This window comes from Fundulus heteroclitus, chromosome 1, assembly GCF_011125445.2.
Source record: "Fundulus heteroclitus isolate FHET01 chromosome 1, MU-UCD_Fhet_4.1, whole genome shotgun sequence".
Taxonomy (NCBI): Eukaryota; Metazoa; Chordata; class Actinopteri; order Cyprinodontiformes; family Fundulidae; genus Fundulus; species Fundulus heteroclitus.
This window is the reverse complement of record NC_046361.1, coordinates 31,977,144-31,999,786: the sequence shown is the minus strand read 5'-3', so window position 1 is coordinate 31,999,786 and position 22,643 is coordinate 31,977,144. Positions and strand designations below refer to the sequence as shown.

The following is a 22,643-nucleotide window of genomic DNA, read 5'->3' as shown; positions in this document are numbered from 1 at the left end:
GAAGTTTTCTCATTTCACTTGGCGCAAAGAAACAAGACTTCCCTAATATCCTGCATTTAAGAACACCTTTATTGTTTAATTTCACTACCAGTGATTAAAACAAACAAGCTAAATTTTATTGAAATTCTGCAGATTTTTCTGATCCACATAGGGACAAAATTATATATATTTCTTAGTTCTGGTATTATGTCTTTGCTTTTTTTTTTTTTGCAGTGACCTTGAATGTCCTGAAAGGCGCCCACAAATAAAATGTATTAGTAATATTATTAGGTATAGGCTTAACTAAACCCCTGGAATAGGTGTTACAGAAATAACGTGATTTTTGTCGCCATCAACTGGCAGATCTACGGGTCCCTAAAAAAACGAACTCAAACTTTATTCATGCCAAACTGAAATTATGTCACAAAGAGCCTGAAAACATTAGAATAAAAGGCAACACAGTGATAATGTGATAGTCCAGGAGCTTTAAAATCACAAAATTAAAATGAATTGAATTGTTTTCATCCTTTATTTATTTGTACAACAACGACAAAAAAATATCTAAAAGGAAACCGAAAAATAAAGTGTGCAGGTGGGATTTAACTAGATAAAATAATATATTTAAACAATACTGGTAAACTGAACTCCGCATATACAGAATTAAATAAAGGTCATATAAAATACCAAGAATACAGTGATATTATCTAAAAGAAAATAGCACATGCAGTTAGGGATATTATATTAATCTGTAAGGTGCTTTATGAAAGTATTCCAATCCACTGAAATTCTTCAACTTCAATGTTTTTAATTGAGATTTTATTTGGTAGACTCAACACAAAAAGAAAGGTATTTTTACAGTGTTTTGAAATACTTTTGCATTATTTTCTCTTCCTTATTATTGAAAAAAAAACAAGGAAAATGTGAACGTAAAATAGTTTCAAAGACAAGAAAATTATTGTATTGAACAATTAATGGATAAAAAAATTAAGTTGTGAAAATCCATAAAGTACACATTTTGTCTCAGATCTCAAAAACGTTTTTATAAAGATATTGCATTTTTACATTTCTAGTGATATTGTGATAAAAAAAACACAATCCTACCAGCCAATACAGATTAATAGCCACTGGTAGAAAGACCTTCTGGGAGGCTCTGAGGTGTACTTCAGTGGCCTTACTCTATTAATTAAAAATGGCTTGAATAATCCCTCTTTTTAAAATCATGAATGAACTGTAATGAAGCACATCTTTCTCAGATTCCCTACCCATTATTTGGCCTGATTGCTGCTTGCTCTCTAGAAAAGGAGAAAAAATTGCCTAAATAGAACCTGTGTGACAGTATGAAGTAGGCTACACTGCAAAAACATAACTAAAAATAAGTGAAATTTTCTTGAAATTAGTGTATTTGCCCTTGATTTGAGCAGGTAAATAGGATTATCTGCCAATGGAATAGGATTTATGCACTTAAAACAGGAACAACTCATCTCGATCATCTTATTTCAAGTGCATTATATTTAACTATCTTATTCTAGGGGTAAAATGACTCATTTCATTGGCAGATAAGATTATTTACCTGCTCAAATCAAGGACAAATACATTAATTTCAGGAAAATTTCACTTATTTTTAGTTCCGTTTTTGCAGTGTAAAAGATCTCAAAAAGTAACATGTTATGCCCCAGTGTAAAGAAATTAATGAGCTGATGAAGAACAAAGTTACTCACAACTTATCAACCTGGAAAGGATCTTGAATCCCTTTCCAAGGTTCTGGTAATTCAGCGAACCTGAGTTACGCATAAATGGAGGCACCATGAAACATCAGTGAACCTTCAGGGGTGGCCATGCTCCTCCAAGATCGCATCAACAGCTCACCCAGGATCACAGAGAAGAACATAGAGCATCTAAAGCTCAGTTGCCTCAGTTATGGTCAGAGGCCACGATTTAACAACAAGACAGAGCCTGGAGAAAAATGGCATCCATGGGAAAGTCCCAAGACAAAAATCACTAGGAGGGACCAAAAAGAAGACAATCGTCACATTTCCCCCCGAAAAACGTTGATTATCCCTAAGACTTATGGGTAAATTTTCTATGTACCGGTGAGAAAAAATGGAAAGACAAGGTGTACATCCTGTTATAGCTGGTGTAAAAACAAATCGCCGCCTTGCTTATTATACGCGAGAGTCAGACGTGGTGGTGGTGTGATTTCTGGGGCTGCTTTGCTAATTCAGGACCTGGACAGGTTGTAACTGATGGAGCTATGGATTCTGCTCAGGTTGGTTTGCATAGCTTTTTCCCCCCATTAATAAAAAAAAAAAAATCTTAATACTGCTTTTGTATTCAATCAGGTTATCTAAATTAAAATTAGTTTCTTGCTCTGAAACATTTACGTGAGACCAGGAGAAAGCGGATATTTGATGCTACACTGCATCTATTGCGATGCAGCCATGATTGAGAAACAAATATTTCATTAATTAAAAATTGGTAAACCCTACTGATGTTTCAGACTTTTTTTGTTCTATTTTGTTAAAAACATCTAGCAAACAGTTACAATTCAGTTGTAATTTTTTTCTTGTGCTCTTAAAGTGTTAAACTTGTTTGTTTCCTGGTGCCAATATGGCTTTTCAGTCTACACATTTTCTATTAGGTTGAGTTCATGGTTCTGGGGAGAGCATTGAAGTAGCTCAATGTTAGCCTGATTTATCTATTCTAAAATTATGTTTGTTTGGACTAGTGTTCCTAAGTTTGGTTATGTCCATGGCATTTACAGCATATCCGGTTAATGACTGGAGCCGCTGCAATTTCTTTGTTTGTGGTCTGATTAAATAAAAGCAGGAACTCTTTGTTTTGAAAGCATGGCAACAATCCCTCTGTGGAGCATCTAATAATACCCCGCAGTCATAAGAATATGAGCGGCCTCAGCGATAAACCCAACTTCCATATTTAGCCGGAAATACTTCAAGGCTAACTCATCTGATCCATTCAGTCAATAGTCCAAAACGCGGTCGCCGAGAGAACAGAGGAAGAGCACTGGAAAGGAAATCTCTACTCATGATGTGGCACGGATACGTTACAGAGAACACTCTAGCATCACAAACTAACAGGGGTGTCAGGGGTCAGCATCTAAAACTAGGAAATGTGTCTTTTTAATAAGACAGATAATCAATAAAAAGCAGAACAAACTGGTACTTTGACAGGAAGAAAAAGAATTATCCAAAGTCAAAATCTGTCGTAAGACAGGCTGAGGCACGATTGAAAATGAGCTAAAAAGGTCAACTCCTCTGAGTCTAGGGCCCCCAACTAGAAAAGGGGAATGCCCCCTCCCTCGTGCGTTTAGTTTAGTCACTTTAATGTCAGTTTTACTTTGTATGCCAGACATAAGAGCCAAATCGAAATGTTGATCCTCACAGATCCACGGTGCAACAAACAACCAGCACCTAAAGTACATGACAACAAAAAGGCAATGAACTAGGTAGCGGTAACACAATGCAATGCGGTAGATAAATAAAGTGAGTGAGGACAAAGTGCTTGATTTACAAGTCCATCTACATTCCAACTCTCAGCTATGGTGTTGAGATATAGATTGTGAGTCAAACAACTAGATTCCGGGTAAGAGCAGCTGGAATGAGCTTAGAGATAAAGTGAGGAGCTGCTTCATTTAAAGGAAATTGGGTCAGAGTAACCGCGTTATCCACATGAGAAAAAAATGACCCGACCCTTTGGAGGGTTTTCAGCTACGTCACACTTGGAGAAGACACCAGGGAAAAGTTCAGTTTGGTCTCAGCTGACCAGAAAACCTTATCCTATATGTCAGCTGTGTCCCCCCATGTGGTTTGAGGGAGCCAATAGACGTCATGTCAACATAATTTCCCACCTAGGCTGTAGATATCTGCAGCTCCTCCAGAGTTGCCATGTGCCTCTTGGCTACTTCTGTACATGATCAAAGCTCTCCTTGCCTGGCCGCCCAGTTAGGTTCAGGACCGAGCAATGCTTAGTCCTTCAAAGTAAAAAATTTGCAGAGCTGCAACACTTGCCTGCAATAAAAAAAAATAAAAAAAATGTGCACAAGTTTTATGAACACCTGCTATAATATTTGTTTTGTTTTATGGTGAAAATGAAAGTACGTGGATTATATGTCTGACATTAGGGTTTAGGACAAAGAAAACATCACTCTTTTGCAAAAAGAGAATTAAAACAGTATCTTCTGTAAAATGTTTCACGTTTAAGGAAAATAAAGTAAAATGTCCATCCATCCATTATCCATAGTTATTCGTGCAGGGTTGCAAGGCAGCTCTCCAGCGGTTATTGGGCGACATGCAGGGTACACCCTGGACAGACTGCCAGTTCATCAAGGGCAATTTATAGGAACCTATTAACCTGACAGCCATTTTTATTTTTTTATTTTTTTGATTGTGGGAAGAACCTGGAGCACCCAGAGAGAACCCATGCGCCGAGAACATGCAAGCTCCATGCAAAAAGACCCCAGCCCAGGACCATTTGCTGCAAGGCAACAGTGCTACCAACTGCTCCCACTGTGCAGACCTCTTTGCTGTTCTGGAGTAGAAATAAATAAATAAAAAATAGAGCGAATTATAAAACAAGAAAAAAAATTGTTAGAGGCCATTTCTTGCACATTTAGTTTGGTCTAAGTCGTGATTCAATACAAAGAATCCCTTCAAAATACAATGAAATTTGAGGTTGTAACGCATTAAAACTGGGGAAGGCTGCAGGGGTGTGAATACTTTAGCAAGGCACAGAAAGGTTTGAAGTCAGTTTCTGTCGTAACTTGGATCGGTCTGATTGGCTGCTTCTGGTCCAATCAGCAGCCAGTGTCGGGGCTCTCCACACAGTCTGATTTAACACACACACACACACACACACATACACACACATAGCGGAACACGGTGAGTCTCTTAAAAAGCTAGTACATCTGTGAAAATAGTCATTTAATAGCTAGTTTTCCTAATGTGTGTCTTTGTTAGATTGATAATTAATGTGCGAGCGTTTGTTTGTAAACGAGCCGTCATTGTTGAGTAATTATGTCCTTGGTAAAAAAAAAAAGAAACAGTGCTGTGGGTAACGTAGCTTAGCTCGGCTAACTCAGAGCAGCGGCTAGCAGGAGAGCTAATGAGTAACTGACGAGTTCTCGACGCAAACTATGTTTTCGGTTCAAGTATCAGCATTAAATATACGCAGTCGGCCTTTACGCTTGTAGTAATTTATCTGCGTATTGATGTTATGCTCATTAAAGTGTTAGGGCTTAAACTTTTGGGGAAAGCCGATAGTTTCAGAGTAGAGGCTAATGCTAACTGGCTAGCTAGTTAGCGCTCCGTTTTAGCTAAAAAAAAGTGGAGTGAACCTTGCGGGAGCCTCAAACTGCGAGTCAAATACCAGCTAACATAAAACCGTGACTTTATCTGTGTGCTTGTGGGTGTCAGGCTGAAGTTAGTTACCACCTTGGATGCTGTTTATTATATTTTTCTGCAATATATTTTCAAGGCTAACCGTTATCGGCGTTGGTTAGCATTTACCTGAGTGTGCTAACTACATGCTAGTAAATAAGTTGACAAACTTTTTCCTGGCCAGCTACTTGTAGTTCCTGTGTACGTTGTCTCGGACTTGGCGACAAATCACGGTTTAGTGTGTGTTTGGTTCTGTTTATTTGAACTGTGGATTGTTAAAAGGTGTTAAAGTCTCAGTGTTGGGCTTTTGAAACTAATAGCCACACCCTTCCTTTCGAAAGTAACTACGGTGCAAGATGTCAGGAATTCATTTTTTTTTATAAGTAACTTTAAATGCTAGATGCCGATGCTTCTGGTGTGTTGTTGTTTTTTAAGTCGAACTCTTAAATGATCAGATTTAAATAAAATGTGTTAAGAGCTCCAGACTAGAAGGATATTCGATCGTTTCAGTCAAGTTAAAACCCACTGCCCCATCCCTCCCTCCCTCCTCTGGCGGTGACACATGATACTTTCTCTGAGCTGGAGATGTTGTCCCCTGGTTTGCCACAGTGGGGTGAAAATTAATACCTTTGTTATTAATGGTCCAGATCAGCCGTTTTTATACTGTACGTGTCGTTTCAGTTTTGTAATATAAAGTTAAAATGTGTATATATATCTGGGTAAATTAATAAGTCAGTCAAAACAAACGGGAATGTGTTAATATTGTATGTTGTGTAATTAGGATGCTAAACACAATAACATTGTTTTTTTAAGTTAATTTTAAAAAGGCAAACATGGAGTGTCTTTACATTTTAAACCTGATAGACATAAGTTTATTGTAGATATGTAAATATAATCTGTAGTCTCCATTTTTTTTGCTCCCATCCCTTAATTTGTTATACTATCAGTTGGGTTGTCCCCTTTAAAAAACATTTATTTGCTATTGCAGGTTGCTTTTTTTTATTTTTTTTATTTTCAGATGACGATGTAAACATGCCCAGAATATCATACTTTTTAATTATTCCCGTTAATGAAATAGCCTGGGCTTTTAGTAATTGGCCAACAAAACCTTGTTTGATTTATCAAAAATTGTAAATGGCTTATACTTTATAGCGCTTTATCAAGTCCAGAGGACCCCAAAGCGCTTCACATTACATTCTACCTTGCTAGGCTGACTGCTGAGGCAGTCATTCACGTACAGATTTACACACTGACTGTGGTGAGCTACGTTTGTAGCCACAGCTGCCCTGGGGCAGACTAACCGGGTCCTCTGACCACCGCCAACAGGCAAAGCGGGAGAGGTGTCTTGCCCAAGCACACAATAACTGAGGCGGTCAGAGCACGGGTTAGATCCAGCAACCCGACAGTTACGAGATGAACTCCCTAGCACTTGCGCCACTGTCTGCCAAAGATAACTAGACTAGCTTAATAGTCTATAAATGAAAGTTTCCAGTTACCTACAAATCAAACCTTAATGGATTTTAAATATGAGAACTCGTTTTAATATTCTGTGGTAGATCAAGATCCCATCTAAAATTGGAAATTTGTATCTTTTAGTGTTTTACTCTGAATGTGAATCTTCCTTTTGTTAACTGGCTCAGTGTTCTCTACCTTTGCTTTAAATGCTGAAAATCTACAAACGAGGCCTTTAGGCTGAATAAAAGCACTGTCCAAAGTCCTAAGAGTTAGTGCTAGTTGGGGAATATAAATTATAGATGATCACAAGCATAGATGATATTGTCATCTTTTGAAAATGTTGGTAATGTTAAGATGACATTTTTTTTCACATGGGTTGTAAAAAATATTATTTGTACTGTATTTTGTGCTGATTTGACTCTTGTTTCTGTTTAGGAGCTATTTGAACGTATTTGTTTGGTGTCGCTCCTGTTGCTACATCTACATCACCTTGGAGACTGGTGGACATCAGTGAACCTGAGGATCCTTAAGGCCGCCCTCCCCAGATGTAGAGGGAGTTTCTGTCATTACAACTGTGTACAAGGTGCATGACGCAGCCTGATTAAAGTAAATTAGATTTGTGGTGTTTAATGCGGTTTAGTGAAAGCCTTTGTTCATTTGTAAGGGAATTTTAATACGATCTTATCAAAATCTGGAATTAAATTATTCATCAACTGTTGGCATGAACATAGAGACGCCTTATTATGCAAACAGAGACCAGGCTTGGTGAAAGTCGCCTGCTCAGACGTTGATACGCCTACCTATTCCAGGCTCATTTCTAATCGGGGGGATTTCTGATGTAAAGGCTTTGATGCAAGTTTTTTATGCCACATAATTTCATATTTTAAGAGAAAGAGCACATACAACTTTGTCAGCCGTGTACTATCGTTAACGTCTGGTTCACCCCTTCCTCATTTTTGCAACAAATTCGGTGTGTTTGCGACGCGTGCGCTCTCTGATCTCCATTTTCTGTCTGTGTGCTGTACTTGAGTAGATGAGGCTCATCACAATAGCTCTCTGTGAAGTGCCCTGTGTGCCTGTCTCTCACTGTGGCGCTTCATACGTCGTAGTTAGAATTGCTAATGCCGGCCTATTGCGACAGAGTGGGTTTTGTATTGTCTGTCGCAGCGTTCGACAAAGGTCCCACAGACCTCACATAATTAGTACATTCAGAGGTTTTTAAACGAGATCTTACTGTACGTCTCACCCCCACTTTGACATTTCAAATGTAATACTCCTTTGATGTAGGAATGTACATTTAAGGTTTATTTTAAGTTCAAAATAAGATCTTAAGATATTTTTTGTTTTACCCTGCTGCTAGGTATTGTCTACATTTCTTCCATTAGTTAAGTGATTGATAACGTTGGATTACATTTGTGGAAGAACTGGTAAAGCTACTGAAATAAGGCAGATCTTTATACACATATTATAGCTGCTAAAGTCATTAGTGCAGTTAAACCCAAATTAACTTATTTGTTTTTCCTTTTTAAAGAAAACATTTTGTTCAGTAACTGCTGTGGTGGTGTATTGTGGGGGCGTGATATCACGTGTCTCATGTAGGTGTCAAGCAGAAAAAGTTGACATTTAAATGCAAAATGTTAAATAGACAACCTGCTGTGTCATGTTAGAAAAAACAGAGACCTATCCTAATTTGTACCAGGATTCTTCTCTGCATACGACCAAGATAGAGAAGAATGCCGGGGAAAAATAGCCTCCTGCCACTTTAATCTGTGCCACTACCCGGTTAATGCTTAACTGTGAAATTTATCTAAAGGAATAGTGAATCTTATTTGTGGAAGCTGCCATTTCTATTGTTTTATTTTGTCAATTGTATTATTATTATTACTGTCTAACCACGGTTGTATGGTTATTTCTCAAGAAGTACAACATTACGACGGACTTTTAGAGGGTTAATAAGCTTGAAATGTTTTAAAACCTTGAACAATTACTATTAATTTCCATACAACATTCCTGTCTTCATCAAAAAAAACGCCGGTGACAGCATCTCTTTGTGCCAAATTGTTTCTGGGCCATATAGGCCGTCTAATGTGTGTCAGGCTGATGAAGCAGATGATAGGTTAGTCACTCTGACCCTTTTCTTCTGTATTGTAATGAGCTGAAGCTATTTGAGAAACGGGAACACTTAAAAAGGGTTTGAGCGTCAGGCTGAGATTGCAGGTACTGTGCATAATTCTGAATAATAACAACAAAATGTTATGATGCTTGTGATCTACAGCAGTGTGTATTTACATAATCAGCAAGTTAAACTGCCTGAGACGAGCTGAATTATGCTTTGGAGAGCGCTGTTGATCCCACCGTGGCCCAGTCTGAATGACGCTCTGAGGTCTTGCTCCTCCTGAAGGATCTTTCTGTGACGTAAACATCATTATGAGCATGAAGTTACAAAGTTTATCTGAGCTCTATGCTTTATAGAAACGGACTTCATTTTGAATGCTTTGGTGCACCGAAGCATTGCTTTAACAGAGCCAACCTCAGCAAGCAAGAGGAGCTAAAGTTGTGAACAAACTTAGGTTTTAGCTGCTGGTGTAAGACACTGGAGGAGGAAGTGAGAGAAAGATGAGTCAGAATATAATTATGAATTAAAACTGCATGCAGAGACATGATTTTAAATGGCATAAAGCTATACTTTTTACTCCAGCCTTTTTACATTTTAGGACATAGAAGTCATACACGTCATGTTTTTCAATCCGTTTGATTGTGTCTGCACCACCTGGCAACACTAGATCTGTGCAGCCGCCTGAAATTAAACACGTAGCGATCCATGAGCAGCTAATCAAGTAACTGAAATTAACTATTTATAAATTTAAATACATGCAAGGTATCTTTAAGGAAGTAAGAAGACTAAAATATAAGCAAATTCGTTTCTCTGAATCGGTTGACATAACTTGTTTTCGTTCATACTTTTATTAATATTTTTATTACGGTTGTAATTTTTAAATGCATTTAAAGGTTTTTAACTTTATTTCTAGTTTAGACTTTTTTTCAAATGAACAATGATAACAAATAAATGGTTTTCAGGAAATTTAATGATTCTTTTTTTCCCCCCAAGCAGTTCCCCCATTATTCTGATGCAGTGGAAATCTTATTTCTCTAGATAATTTAAAAATATTTAATTCAGCCAAAAAAAATTGTGATATGATATATATTTCTTTCCCAGTAATGAAGCTATCCTACCTTTTACCCGTGTTATATGTTTTGAGTCAGTTGATCTGTGATTAATTCTCAGTTTCAAACTGGTTATTCCTAAGGCATTTTTACGAAGACAATAAAACATCTTTTGTGTTTTATACAGCACTGAATAACCTACTGTTCCCATGTCCCACTTTTCCATAGCGAGAGAAAGGAAAAGTAGGACAGGGGACCTGTTTCTGTCTCTAAATCTCTAACTAATAACTATCTCTAACTATCTATTCACAGAGTCTTGTGCTGTCCAGTGAAGTCGCCCGCCATGCGTGAGTACAAGCTAGTTGTGCTTGGATCAGGAGGTGTAGGAAAATCCGCGCTGGTAAGTAGTCCCTGGGGAAAAAAAAAATATATTTTTTTGCCAATTTAGTCTATTAACATTGCTGAAATAATTCTAAATATGTTGCAGTAGTTTAATTGTATGGTGTTTTACGTGACAAATTGTATAAAGTGACAAAATTGAATCCGCACTGACGCAAAATGTCGATACATATGTTAAAATATTAACTTACCACAGTGTATTTACTATAGTTATTTATTTTTTCCCTTTTCCTTGGTTTATTCCAGACAGTCCAATTTGTGCAAGGCATTTTTGTGGAGAAGTATGACCCCACTATAGAAGATTCGTACAGAAAGGTATGATATATATATAAAAAAAAAAATCTCCCCATAAAACCCCCTGGACATTTTTAAAAAGTCGTCTTTGAGTAGCAATAAAAACAGCTGCTTTGATCTCATAATACTATTCCTGCTTTTTCAAAACAACAGCAAGTTGAGGTGGACGCGCAGCAATGCATGCTGGAAATCCTGGACACTGCTGGAACAGTAAGTGTCTGCGAGCGCTGCGCTTGGATGAGACGGGGGTTTTTCCAGGTCACTGACGGCGTCTCTCCTCTGCTGCCGTTCTGCAGGAACAGTTCACAGCTATGAGGGACCTGTACATGAAGAACGGGCAAGGCTTTGCTTTGGTGTACTCCATCACAGCACAGTCAACGTTTAACGACCTACAGGACCTGCGGGAACAAATCCTGCGAGTAAAAGACACCGAGGATGTGAGTGAAACACTTAAAAACAAACAAAAAATGAGTCTTCCATACTTCTACGAGCATCATGTGAATCAGTAACTGAATCTTCCTGAGCGCTGTTTAGACTGAAAACACAAATTATACGGAGCCTTGCTTTTAAAACGCTGTAAATGTAGGAGCTGTGTTGTTGTGCTGGTGCGCTACATCACCTGGATGCCTGAGGAACAAAACAGCGCTGCTTACATTTCTGTTTGTGTGATCTGTGTAAACCGGCAGACTCTCTTCAGGCTCATCCCCCACCTTGCTTAGACTGACTGCTGAGGCAGTGAGCTGAGGGGGGCAGCAGCTTTGTGACAGGGAGGAAATGTCAGAGCTGTTAGATGCTATCTGCCTTTTTCCGTCTTTGACGCTTCATCTCTGTGTTTAGAGGGAGGATGTGCGTTGTGCTAAATCTATGCCTCGTTTATCCAGAGCAGGTCAGCTAGCATCTCGATCTTGATTGATGCTCGTTAATATAGTTCACAATCTTATACATTATGACTTTTTTGAATAATCTGTTGACTGATTTGTGCATTAATATCAATGATAGGTTTGACAAAAACAATGGCTAATATAGTTATAAAGTCCCATTTCTCATATGACAAAAATAAAGCACTTAGTATTTGTTTTTAAAGATAAACAACTCTTTACTCTTTGACATATTATGAGTAAACAGGACATAGAATAGGCTTTAGTTCAGTCCTGAGTGTAACATCAAGGAAAAATAAAATGTTTCTATCAAACAATTTATTAAGGTTCATATTTACCAAACATAAATTGTATGTAATAATTGTTATTTACAGTTTTATCTGGTTAAAATGAAGGGTGATTTTAGACCATGAAGGATAAAAATGTGTTGATAATCAGTCAAAGGAGGGAGATGCTGTAATGGTCTGAAGGCACATTCTATGCATTTTAGATCTGTTTTTTTCTCCCATGCTCTAGTTTTATTTTGCTCCTTCAGCTTTTTAAACTAGTGTTAATTTTAATGATTACCATTAAAATTAACATTAATAATCAGCATTGCTGTTTTAAAGTCAATTTGACATTAAAACTGTTTTTTTTGGCGTGCTTTTAAAAAACTGGCTTTTAATTGAGCATCAAATGAAACATTCCAGACTTGTTGACGTAGATTCAAGCAGAAGGCGGCAAAAATAAAGCAGAGAGATTTCTACCACTACAGAGTGTTTAATTTGGCAATATTTTGGACTTTCTAGACTTTGCTCAAGCGTTCAAATACGTTTTTGTTGTTACTTCACGGAAGCCACTGCGGTCCTACGCCTAGCTGATCCAAAAGAAGTTAGCTTTTACTAGCTTATTTAGTATTTATCAACTCGATTAACCAGCGCTTGAACCGAATTGCTTTTTGTTGAAAAGAATGGACAAAAAAAAAATGACGACCTAAAAAAAGTTTGCCCAATATCTTTGTGTAGCGTCAAGCTAGCTAATTTAAACATCTTACAGTTATTCCCTCTGCTGGTAAATGCGCTGAATGTATTGAGTGTTCAGGCTGTAAATCCCCGCTGCTCCCTGGAAGGGATGGCTTAAATGCAAAAGGACAAGTTTCATTGGAATGTGTGCTGCAATGAGAAATAAAGATGATTATTATTATATTTATATTATTTTCACACGACTACATCCCTCCTATGGAGTAGAAGTAGAATAGCTTTTAATGGGCATGACGAAAATACGAATGGCTCACTAAAACGGGGCATAATGAAAAACATTAATAGTAAGTTGAAACAAACATGAGATAAAATGGAAACTACCACTTGCTATAAAGATTACACCTGTCCAGCAGATTTACAAAAGTGACGCTGTGCTAAATATAATTTTAGTAAGAGTGCGGTTTGAGTGTTGTCGGCTTTAGCCGATAAAAAAATCTTTTTGAGTCTCTTATCATATTTTTACTGTAAAAAAAAATGGTGATCTATTTTTGTCATATCAGCTGCGTCTAGTTAAAATGTTATTCATTTAGATAAATAGATTATCTACAAGAGCTGAATGCGCTCTAAACAGGTAGCGGTAAGATATATGAGGCAGAATAAAGTCCTCTCATTAGCACCAACGCCACAATCTGATGGAAATAAGACAAAAAGGTACCAAGAGTCCAATTTCACCTTTGAGCTGGAAGTGTAAAAGTTTATAATGCAGTGTAAATGCCGTCTCACCGACATGGTCAGCATATGTCGCATACCTTTCTTTATCGTCAGCCTCATTTAACAAATGTGACCAATAAAAAACCCAGGGAAGAAACACCAGCTGCCAGCAGTCGTGACATAAAGCAGAGCACTTCTTGGAAAAGCAAATGTTGACAGTAAAAACCCACATGAGTCATCAGCAGGTGTGTCGTCTTCCTCCTGTGCAGGTTCAGGAGCCCGTCTCACTGGTTATTATTATATTTAGAAAATTTACTTGGACTCGGATGTGGTAAAATACGTCCAACAGCTAAAATATTGTGCTTAGGAAGATGTGCATTGTAATCACGCACAATTTAATCCCAGTAAAACAGTTTTCACTGTTATTGATTAGCCAATCATAATCAAAGATGACTCGGCAGACCTGTTTTTCTTCCTAATTTTAGTAAGCGTTGCAGTATGACGCAATCCCCGTCAACCGGGAACAACTCAGGGTTGTTTTTATTTTGTTTTGTAATACCAACCTCTTACCACGCGCTAGCTGGGATAAAACACAATATTCTGTGCGTAACAGGTGTACCCTGAACATGCCTGTGCAAATTCCCAGTTATCCGCGTCATGGTAATGGAAAATCAGAGGCGACTGGCCTTTGGTTCAGTTTTCCCTGAAAGCGTTTGGACACCTATCCAGGAGACTTTGTCAGTTGTGACGTCTCGCTCACTTGAGCAACCTGTAGTTGGAGCGCTGCTGTTTTTAAGCGCACGGAGGCCCAACCCGTACAAAAACTAGTTTTAAATTCGCTTCACAGACGTTAAAACTGAAGTAGGTAATTTTAATAGTTGATCAGCTGAACATTCTGGGCTAAATTTACTATCCAAATATGAGCTAGCTCTCATTACGTCTCCCTTCTAAGCCAATAGACCAGTTAAAGCGATTATGTCACGGGATTCTGGTTTGCTCTGACGACGTGTGAATTTCCATCCTATTTACATTTGTCTACCTCTCTTTGGTTCTCTTCCTCACATAAACAGTGTTTTACTTTCAATAAAGCTCCTTCCATTCACAAATGTATTTTTTTTTTTTTTTTTTGCTGTTACCGAGTTGGAGGATTAACGCGGTTTTAACGCATTAAGACTTTTTTTTTTTTTTTTTACGCTCTACAACAGTGGTTCTCAATTCTGGTCCTCAAAGTCCAGCGTCCTGCGACTTTTATTTGTTACTCTGCTTCAACACACCTGAGTGAATTAATCAGGTCATCAGCAGGACTCTGGAGAACTTGGCTGCAGACTGAGGAGGTAATTCATTGGACCAGGAACACATCTAAAAGCTGCAGGGCGGCCCTCGAGGACTGGAATTGAGGAGCACTGCTCTACAAGTTTGTTTAAACAAGCTGACTCACACAGTATTCACTCCTATAAGTTAAAGACGCCATCTGAGCTTTTATTTTTTACCTACATCCAACTACAATGGTCTGAGAGAAAAGTTAGAAATGACAGAAAGCAGCAGGCTGCAGCTACATTCCTCTACCGCGGTCCACTGTTCTTTTATCCACCAATTAACAACAAATCAGTTATGCTGGTTTGTGTTTTTAGTCTTTCAGTTTTAAGCTTAAAGCAAAGAGGCAGGTGTGCATTATCAGAACGGGAGCAGAACAAGCACAGATATTTGTGGACAACAGCTGGCACCACACCCATGTATACACAAACCCACACTCTACAGCCGCCAAGCCCTCGCCTATGAGGCTTGATCTTGTGACTCTCTTCTGTATAAAGTAGCGTTAGTTAGTCTGTCTGAAAAGTTTCTGGGTTTACAGAGAGTTTATAACTGAATACAGCGACATTTAAGGTCATCTTGGAGTTCAGTTCAAGTTAGTCATGGAATAAAACAAAATAAAAACATCACAATACTCAAATTATACCCTTAATATATCAAATTTCAGTTATTCATTGGAAAAATAAGGTTGGGATTTAAATCCACAGCCGGATACTTGCATATGTTAAATGCAAGTATTTATGTAATTAAAGCAGTAGTTCTACTCAATTTTATTTATATAGCGCCAATTCACAACACATGTCATCTCAAGGCTCTTTACAAAATCAAATTCAATCAAATCATACAGACAGATGGTCAAAAAGTTTCCCTCCTAAAGAAACTCAGCAGATTGCATCGAGCCTCTCCAAGCAGCATTCACTACTCCTGAATATCCCACAGTGGACAGTCATCTGCATTGTTGATGGTTTTGCATGACACCTAAAAGCACACCTGGTTATAAAAAGCTAAATATTCTTAGTAAAATCTAAAGCTCCTCAGGTATAAGGTTTAAATTAACATATTTTATAAGTATCAGGGCTGTTCTGCTATGGTGTTGGGATTGAAACATCTTGAACATAATAATTAGGCAGCTAGATGCGTTTCCCCTACTATTATCCAAGGGTAAACACTGACATAGCTAATTGGCTAACAATTGTGGCGTCCCTGAGTAGCTTTGGAAATCTGTAACAAAACAGGCTATTAAGTATCCATCTTCTTTTTTCTAAAGGTCCTTGGCTGCAAAATTCAGTTTCAAAAAATACTTTATTAATCCCAAAGGGAAATAAAATACTGTTTTATTATCCAGGTTATCCAAGCCTGGATCATTTTAAATCGTTCTCAAAACAAATCTTTTATCTTTGGCATTCATTTTAAGTGGTGGTTTGATACTCTGTTTTTTATCAATTTGTGGTATTGTCGTTCTTGTACAGCACTTTGGTGCAGTTTTACACCTGTTTTTAAAGTGCTATATAAATAGATTTGACGTTGACGTCCAAGTGGTGGCCTTTTGGCAGGAAGGATCTGCTGTAGCCGTCAGTGTTACATCAGGTCTGCAGAAGCCTCTGACTGAAGACACTGTTGTATGAATGTTTCATGAAGAGGAGGCTCAGGGGTTTTAATTTTATCTACATCCTGTCCAATCACAGCATAGTAGTCAGAAATAGCCTCGTGAGACCATCCTGATCTCGCGAGCTTTCAAGGTTTCACTCGCAGATCAGTCTGGCTACTCTCCGTTAAAGAAAATTTGGAGCAGTTCACCAAACGAACGTCCAATCAGCGTTGGCTTTGAGGCGGGTTGAGGTGTGACGCAACGAGAAGCGCGTCAGTTCAGTCTAAAGAACATGACGGCTTCAGCCGATGAAACTAGCGTTAGCGTGGCTATCGAGCAAGTTTTATCGGAATTACAGAGTATTTCTTTGCTGAGCTAACAAGCCTTTACCTGCAGCAGCAAGAGTAGCTTGGCTTGTGGTTGTGTTTTCGTCGTCGCTCTGTTAGTACGTCATATGCTTCGTTGATCTGATTGGTTCATTTGGCCCGTCTATCACCAACATAGGCCAATCAGCTAACCAGTATTTTCGCCCCTTCCCAAAATTACTTCAACAGAAGGTTTCCAGTTGGATATGCGGAGCAAATAAATCTGGCGGAGTCAGGTTAAGTCAGAAACCCCATGAGAAAAAAGTTCTGCCCTGACTTTGTGTCGATAACATGCAGGGAGACCCTACAGCACAGGCCTGAGAGAATAATAAAAATAATAATTATAATAATAATAATTAAACTTTATTGATCTCACAATGGAAAAATTCACTTCTGCATCTTAACCCATCCCATAGGGGAGCAGTGGGCTTCCATGTGCGCCGCCTAGGGAGCAATTGGGGATTAAGGGTCTTGGTCAGGGACCCAGAGTGCATGCACTGGGGATCGAACCGGGTACTTGCATCCTCCTCAGAGTGCAAGCGCTCTGCTCTAACCACTAGGCCGATCCCCCCCCCCCCTCCAAATGTCATTCGCTGCGGTAGTGAAATAGTCTGTTTTATTGGAGTATGTAGCAGCCTTAACGTTAGCTTACTTCCTCGCTGTGCTGATGTGACCAAAGCTGCGTACGACACGTCCACGGACTCCTCCACCCCGGCCATCGTTAATAGCTGTGCTGTTTTTCTTGTTGAGATGTGATCTTAATATTGCCGTCTCCCATTGGTCAAAACTTCATAATTACACAGAGACGTCGACATCCTCTATTACTTTTTTTATTTTATTTTTTTGAATGAAGCTTTATTGAACACTTACAGTAACAATTACGTCCACCATTACTTTCATAAACACTGCGCTGCTGTGTAACGTCTACTTTGTCCTGTTGTGTGTGGATGCGGGTCGATTTGGGTTCCTCAACCATTCAGACTGAAGTCTGGTGGCTGTTGAGTTTAATTAGCAATGTGAGCGACTGCGCAGACAAAAAAATCTGATTTCCAGTGTAAAAGTAGTCGTGATTTTTGCTCATAATTTCTTTTCAGCGATCCAGTTAATAGTGTGAAGGCAAAGCTTCCTTTGCGTGTTGCACAGCTCTCAGGTCTGTCCCAAATAACTTTTGATGGCGCCCCAGCTGAGCGTGAACCCTGGTAGGGTGTGTATTGGGTCCAGACTTTGAGGATCGCTGCTGTAAGAACTGCAACAGTTAGACAAACATGATGCAATGCTTAACAAAAATCAAGAAAGCAAAAGTTGGACATGAGGTAAACGTTTAAATTACAACATTTGTAAAGCTTGTCCCAGTCTTACATCGTGCTTGTTCTTGTGTCCCAACTGACTGCGCCGCATTAAAATGTCAGCGTCTTCCTGAAAGCACCTGTGTCTGTCTCCCATTAGGAAAAAACACTCCAGACCAGAAGAAAACAAGAAGAATATGGGCACACCTCTCCAGATTGCTTTAATGTCAGAGTAAAAAATAAAAAATACTGTAAACTAGCTACAAGCTCCTGCATCAGAGGTTTCGGTTCAGCTCTCTCAAAATGTTGAATTATTGAAAATGGTGAAATTGAATCTGGGGAAAACAATAACCTTGAAGCTGGACTTTTGTACTCTGATTTAGCAGCAAAGTTTACTTCTTTACTTAATTACTAGCACTTAATTACTATTATTATTCTAATTATTCTAATTGTTAATATAATAAGCCATTTCCTCTGATTTGTTTTTATAACTCTGGTTTTATAACGTGGGAAGTCCCGGGCACAGAAACTAACCCTCCCTGTTGGTCTCCCGTGTCGTCACAAAGCCTGAACACCAGCCTGTTGTTGCATAACTCAAGTGTCTTGTCGCTTGTGATCGATCAGGTTCCGATGATCCTGGTGGGGAACAAGTGTGACCTGGAGGATGAGCGCGTGGTCGGCAAGGAGCAGGGGCAGAACCTGGCGCGTCAGTGGAACAACTGTGCCTTTCTAGAGACTTCAGCTAAGTCAAAGATCAACGTTAACGAGGTGAGGCCCACATCAAAAGTCTGTTCACAGTTATGAAAATGTGGACTAATGTTTGCGCTTGTTAAACGATAGATTCGTAGAGGTTTAACTCCGCGCGTCTTGTGTTGCAGATTTTCTATGATCTGGTGCGGCAGATCAACAGGAAAACGCCGATGGAAAAGAGGAAGCCAAAAAAGAAGTCAAGTTGCACACTGCTCTAAAAATGCTCTCCCACGGTTGCTCCAGGCCAGGTGAGGGGGAGTTTGGACTAAATTTATTCCAGACGTTAACGTGGCTCTGGGGCTTTCTGAGCGTTTGTTACTGAACGTTTAAAGGATGTGAGCAGCTCCTAGGATAGAGTCATATAAACGGATCATGGAGGAGCAAGTGTCTCTTTTTTTATTTTTTTTCCCTGCAGCAAAATAAAAAAAATTATACCCATAAAAACAAGACGTAAAAGAATGTTTTTAGGAGGCATTTTAGTTTCATTTATTAATCTGACTTCTGTAAATGAAATATAAGTGGTTTAACAGACACTTATACTAATTTTCAAAAATTTCAGGTCAGGATTCCAGTTTTCTTTCGATGATGAATTATCGCCTTTTAACCAGATTTCTAAAGTGTAGAGTGTTTTAGCTGAACCCGATGCTAGAGCTGGGTAGCTGTAATTTCACATTAATGTGTTCATCAAAGAGGTCTGATGAACCTCTTTGTTTTTTACTTTTTTTGGAATGTGTTTCACACCCGCCATGTTTGGTCTGCTTTAAATTAACTATAGTTTCCCCGCTTGGTCTAAACCCTTTGGACCAAACAGCTCTGTTCCGGTTCGCTTCTGCCGTGAATATGAAACGACCTCCATCCGACCCAACTGCATAAAACATGTGGACTTTTACAGGACGCATTTTCTGGCGGCGTTCCAGGAGTAGAAATAAAATGTCTGGAAACCTGCTGTGAAAAAGCTGTTCTTGACACAATGGTGCAGCAGCTGCAGTAACAGCAGCAAAAATGTGGATTTCCATAAGAGTTTTCATCCGTGGTTCGTCTCCTCCTTGTCATTTCTGTCCAAATGGGAGCGGCGATCGTCACGTGTGGCTTTCTTAAAAGTTATAGTTCACTTGTAAAAAGTCCAATGTGAAAGCAAACCGCACCAAATGGGGGGAAAAAGAAAAAAACAAAACAACAAAGTTTGCTTTTGGTTCTGACCAAAGAACTTCCCTGGTGTAAATACACCTGTAGCGTCTGAAGCTAAAGCTGAAATACACGAAACAACTAGTTTTGTTTTTCATGAAGATCCAGAGATCACAATGTCAATGCATAAACTCTAAATTACAAAATCCTTTGCAGATTTATGTTTTGTTCATTTGTCCACTGAAATTGATCATTGAACCCAGGATTTATTAATACTGCCTGTTCTTTAAGTTCAGTCCGGTCCTTTTTGTTTCACCCAACCGTACGCCAGTTTACTTTAAGCCAAAAGTTGAACCGATTGTTGTGCTTTTAAAGTACGAAGACATTATCGTTGTGCTTTTAAAGACATTTAATGAATGACAGGACATTAGAATAGCTTCCTATTAAACATATCCAGTCGATCCTCTAAAACCTTGCTCCCTCTTCGCCCCCAAACTGTTTTTGTTGGAAAAATATTTTCCCATACATGTCCTGATGTTTTTGTTGTTGTTGTTTTTCTTACTTGCAGAAACTTGTAATGATCGTTTCCCAGTGGATGGTGCCAGCATTCCAAGTCCTCTCCAGAGCATTTTGAAAAAGGCTGACAGAGAAAACAGCACCACTTGCAAAACAGCAGAAGGGCACATACTTTACAGAAAATGTTTTGCTTTTTTACAGGCAAAGAAAATCAACCTCTCTTGTATTGTCAAGCCTGATGACAATTTTTTTTCTTCCCTTTTTTTTTTTTTTTTTTCTCTCCGAGGTGTCTTCTCTTCTGGAATTAAAGTAAAAGAGGAAACTGTGGATTCGGATCCATTTAAGGGAACTAATAAGAATTTTATGATGCGTAACAACAGTCTTTGGCATATTGTGACAATATATTTGTAAAGGAATCCATGTAAAAAAATGTTGGTCTTCTTGTACATTTCTGCACTAACAGTGTCGATGAAGATGCATCATTGTCCATCAGTTACTCGCTCCTACTTACAAGGATGTCTATTGATAACATCTCTCCTAAGTGACTTTTGTTTTATATTGAAAGCTGCAAGCCTTCCATATTTCCCATAATATATTCTACTTCCATTTTTTGCATAATAAAGTTAAGGAAATTTGTATTTTATAGACTGATGGGGTAAGGGTTCGCTCTGATTTGTGTCTTGAGGCTTGAAAATATATTGTACTAAACCACCTCTAATACTGCTTCTTGTTACCCTGTCACAGATGTTTTTCCAGCTTTTATGAATGATTAAATTTTAGTACGTTTTCATTAATGTTTTTCCCCCCCTGTTGTCGTCGTCCTTGACGTTTCAGTCAGTTGTTTGAAGAGAAGTTTGCCAAACTGAAAGTGTAATAGGAGTGTTTCCTGTTGGCAGAAATGACTCAGCTCAGGCCTCCAAGAAGAGTTTCAGCAGATTAGGATTGAGCCGAGAGAGGAAGCGGCAGACAGACCGGAAACCAGACCTCAGTCCCAGCAGCAGGAAGGATGTGAAGTAGAAAGCAGAATTGAAACTGGCTTTTTGAGTCTGTGTGTGTGAAAACGGTTACGATCATATATATAAGGCCACTTGCTGTGTTAATGAACGTCAATTTTTTTTTTTTTGTCTTTTAATAAGCAGTTCTCTTTGAATTTATATGGTGATCTATTGTGCAAAGGTTTAAATTTATAAGCAAGACTCAAATATATACTTTCAGCCTCACTAATATTTGGTTAAAAGTCCCTCAGTAATTTGCACCTCGCCCTCTTGCTTTTTTTTTTTGTAGCTGTCAGAGTTCTAGCAAAATACTGATGGGATATTTGTCTCTATAATTAGTAGAGTCCATCTAAACTTGTACAGTCCTGATTTTTAGGCATAGTCTACAAAGTTTAGCTACAATTGAACACAAGCCTTTCTGAAAGCTTATGCCTTAAAAAAATCCATTACATAACCAGTTATGAAGTGTTTCTTTGTTCCTGTTTAAAATCCCAGTTTGAACCATCTTTATGTTGATTTGAGGGAAGTTGAAAATGCCTGAAAGTAATGTTCTGCCTTCGTTATAACGCCTACTTTGTACACTGGCAGTAGAGTAGCCCCAGAGCATAATGCTGCCACTACCAGGCTTGGCGCCTGTTTAAAAGGTTTACCTTGACTCCATCAGAAATATTTAAGGTCTTTGTGGCTAAAAAGTTCAACCTTTGTCTTGATTCTTTCAGAAAACAAAAGTTAAATGTTCAGTTTTGATCAACCTTTTGAGGATAGAATTAAACTGAAATAAGTAGAAAAATAGACAAATCATTTATCCAGACACTTAGTTTTTAAAGCCCATCTTCTTCCTCATACATTGTGAAAATGATTTGGACTGATTTTTAAACTCTGCTATGCTTGGACATTGCTTGAGCTTCACATTCAATCTGTTCCACGACTTCACAGAGATAAAAAAACTAAACATTGTCATACATGGCCACTGATGTTTAAAGTTGAATTCCCTCAAGTTATAGCCCCTTAATTCAAAAGCTATTTCTCAATGCTTCCAGGAAGGAAGGGTTGAATAGCATGACCGTAGTCTTGCTTGTGTTTAGTAGCAGTCTGAACTTTCTTTGGTCAAACTGGATGTGATTCAGTTCAATTTTATTTATATAGTTCCAGTTCACAACACATCTCAAGGCACTTTACAAAGTCAAATTCAATCAGATTATACAGATTGGTCAAAAAGTTTCCTCTCTAAGGAAACCCAGCAGATTTCATCAAGTCTCTCCAAGCAGCATTCACTCCTCTGACAGAGCGTAGAGCTACAGGGAGAGTCGTCTGCATTGTTGGTGGCTTTGCAGCAATCCCTCATACTGAGCATGCATGAAGCGACAGTGGAGAGGAAAACTCCCCTTTAATAGGAAGAAAACTCCAGCAGAACAAGAAACGGCCTCAGTATGAACAGCCATCTGCCACACCTGACAGGGGGTTAGAGAAGAGA

General features: G+C 38.6%; 1 protein-coding gene across 2 annotated transcripts; it reads left to right on the top strand.

The window, feature by feature from the left end:
- The first annotated feature begins 4,835 nt into the window (after positions 1-4,835).
- LOC105935262 (ras-related protein Rap-1A) lies at positions 4,836-20,970 on the top strand. 2 transcript variants are annotated; one of them, XM_036141105.1, is made up of 10 exons: positions 4,836-4,874; positions 7,263-7,410; positions 10,305-10,392; positions 10,638-10,706; positions 10,839-10,895; positions 10,982-11,122; positions 17,944-18,009; positions 18,408-18,551; positions 18,662-18,781; positions 20,227-20,970. In XM_036141105.1, exons 3-9 carry the CDS (start codon positions 10,336-10,338, stop codon positions 18,749-18,751), a joined length of 624 nt encoding a protein of 207 aa, XP_035996998.1. In that variant the 5' UTR covers positions 4,836-4,874; positions 7,263-7,410; positions 10,305-10,335; the 3' UTR covers positions 18,752-18,781; positions 20,227-20,970. The 2 variants fall into 2 exon arrangements, with proteins under 2 accessions (XP_035996998.1, XP_012731028.1); XM_012875574.3 differs by lacking the exon at positions 17,944-18,009.
- The last annotated feature ends 1,673 nt before the right edge of the window (positions 20,971-22,643 follow it).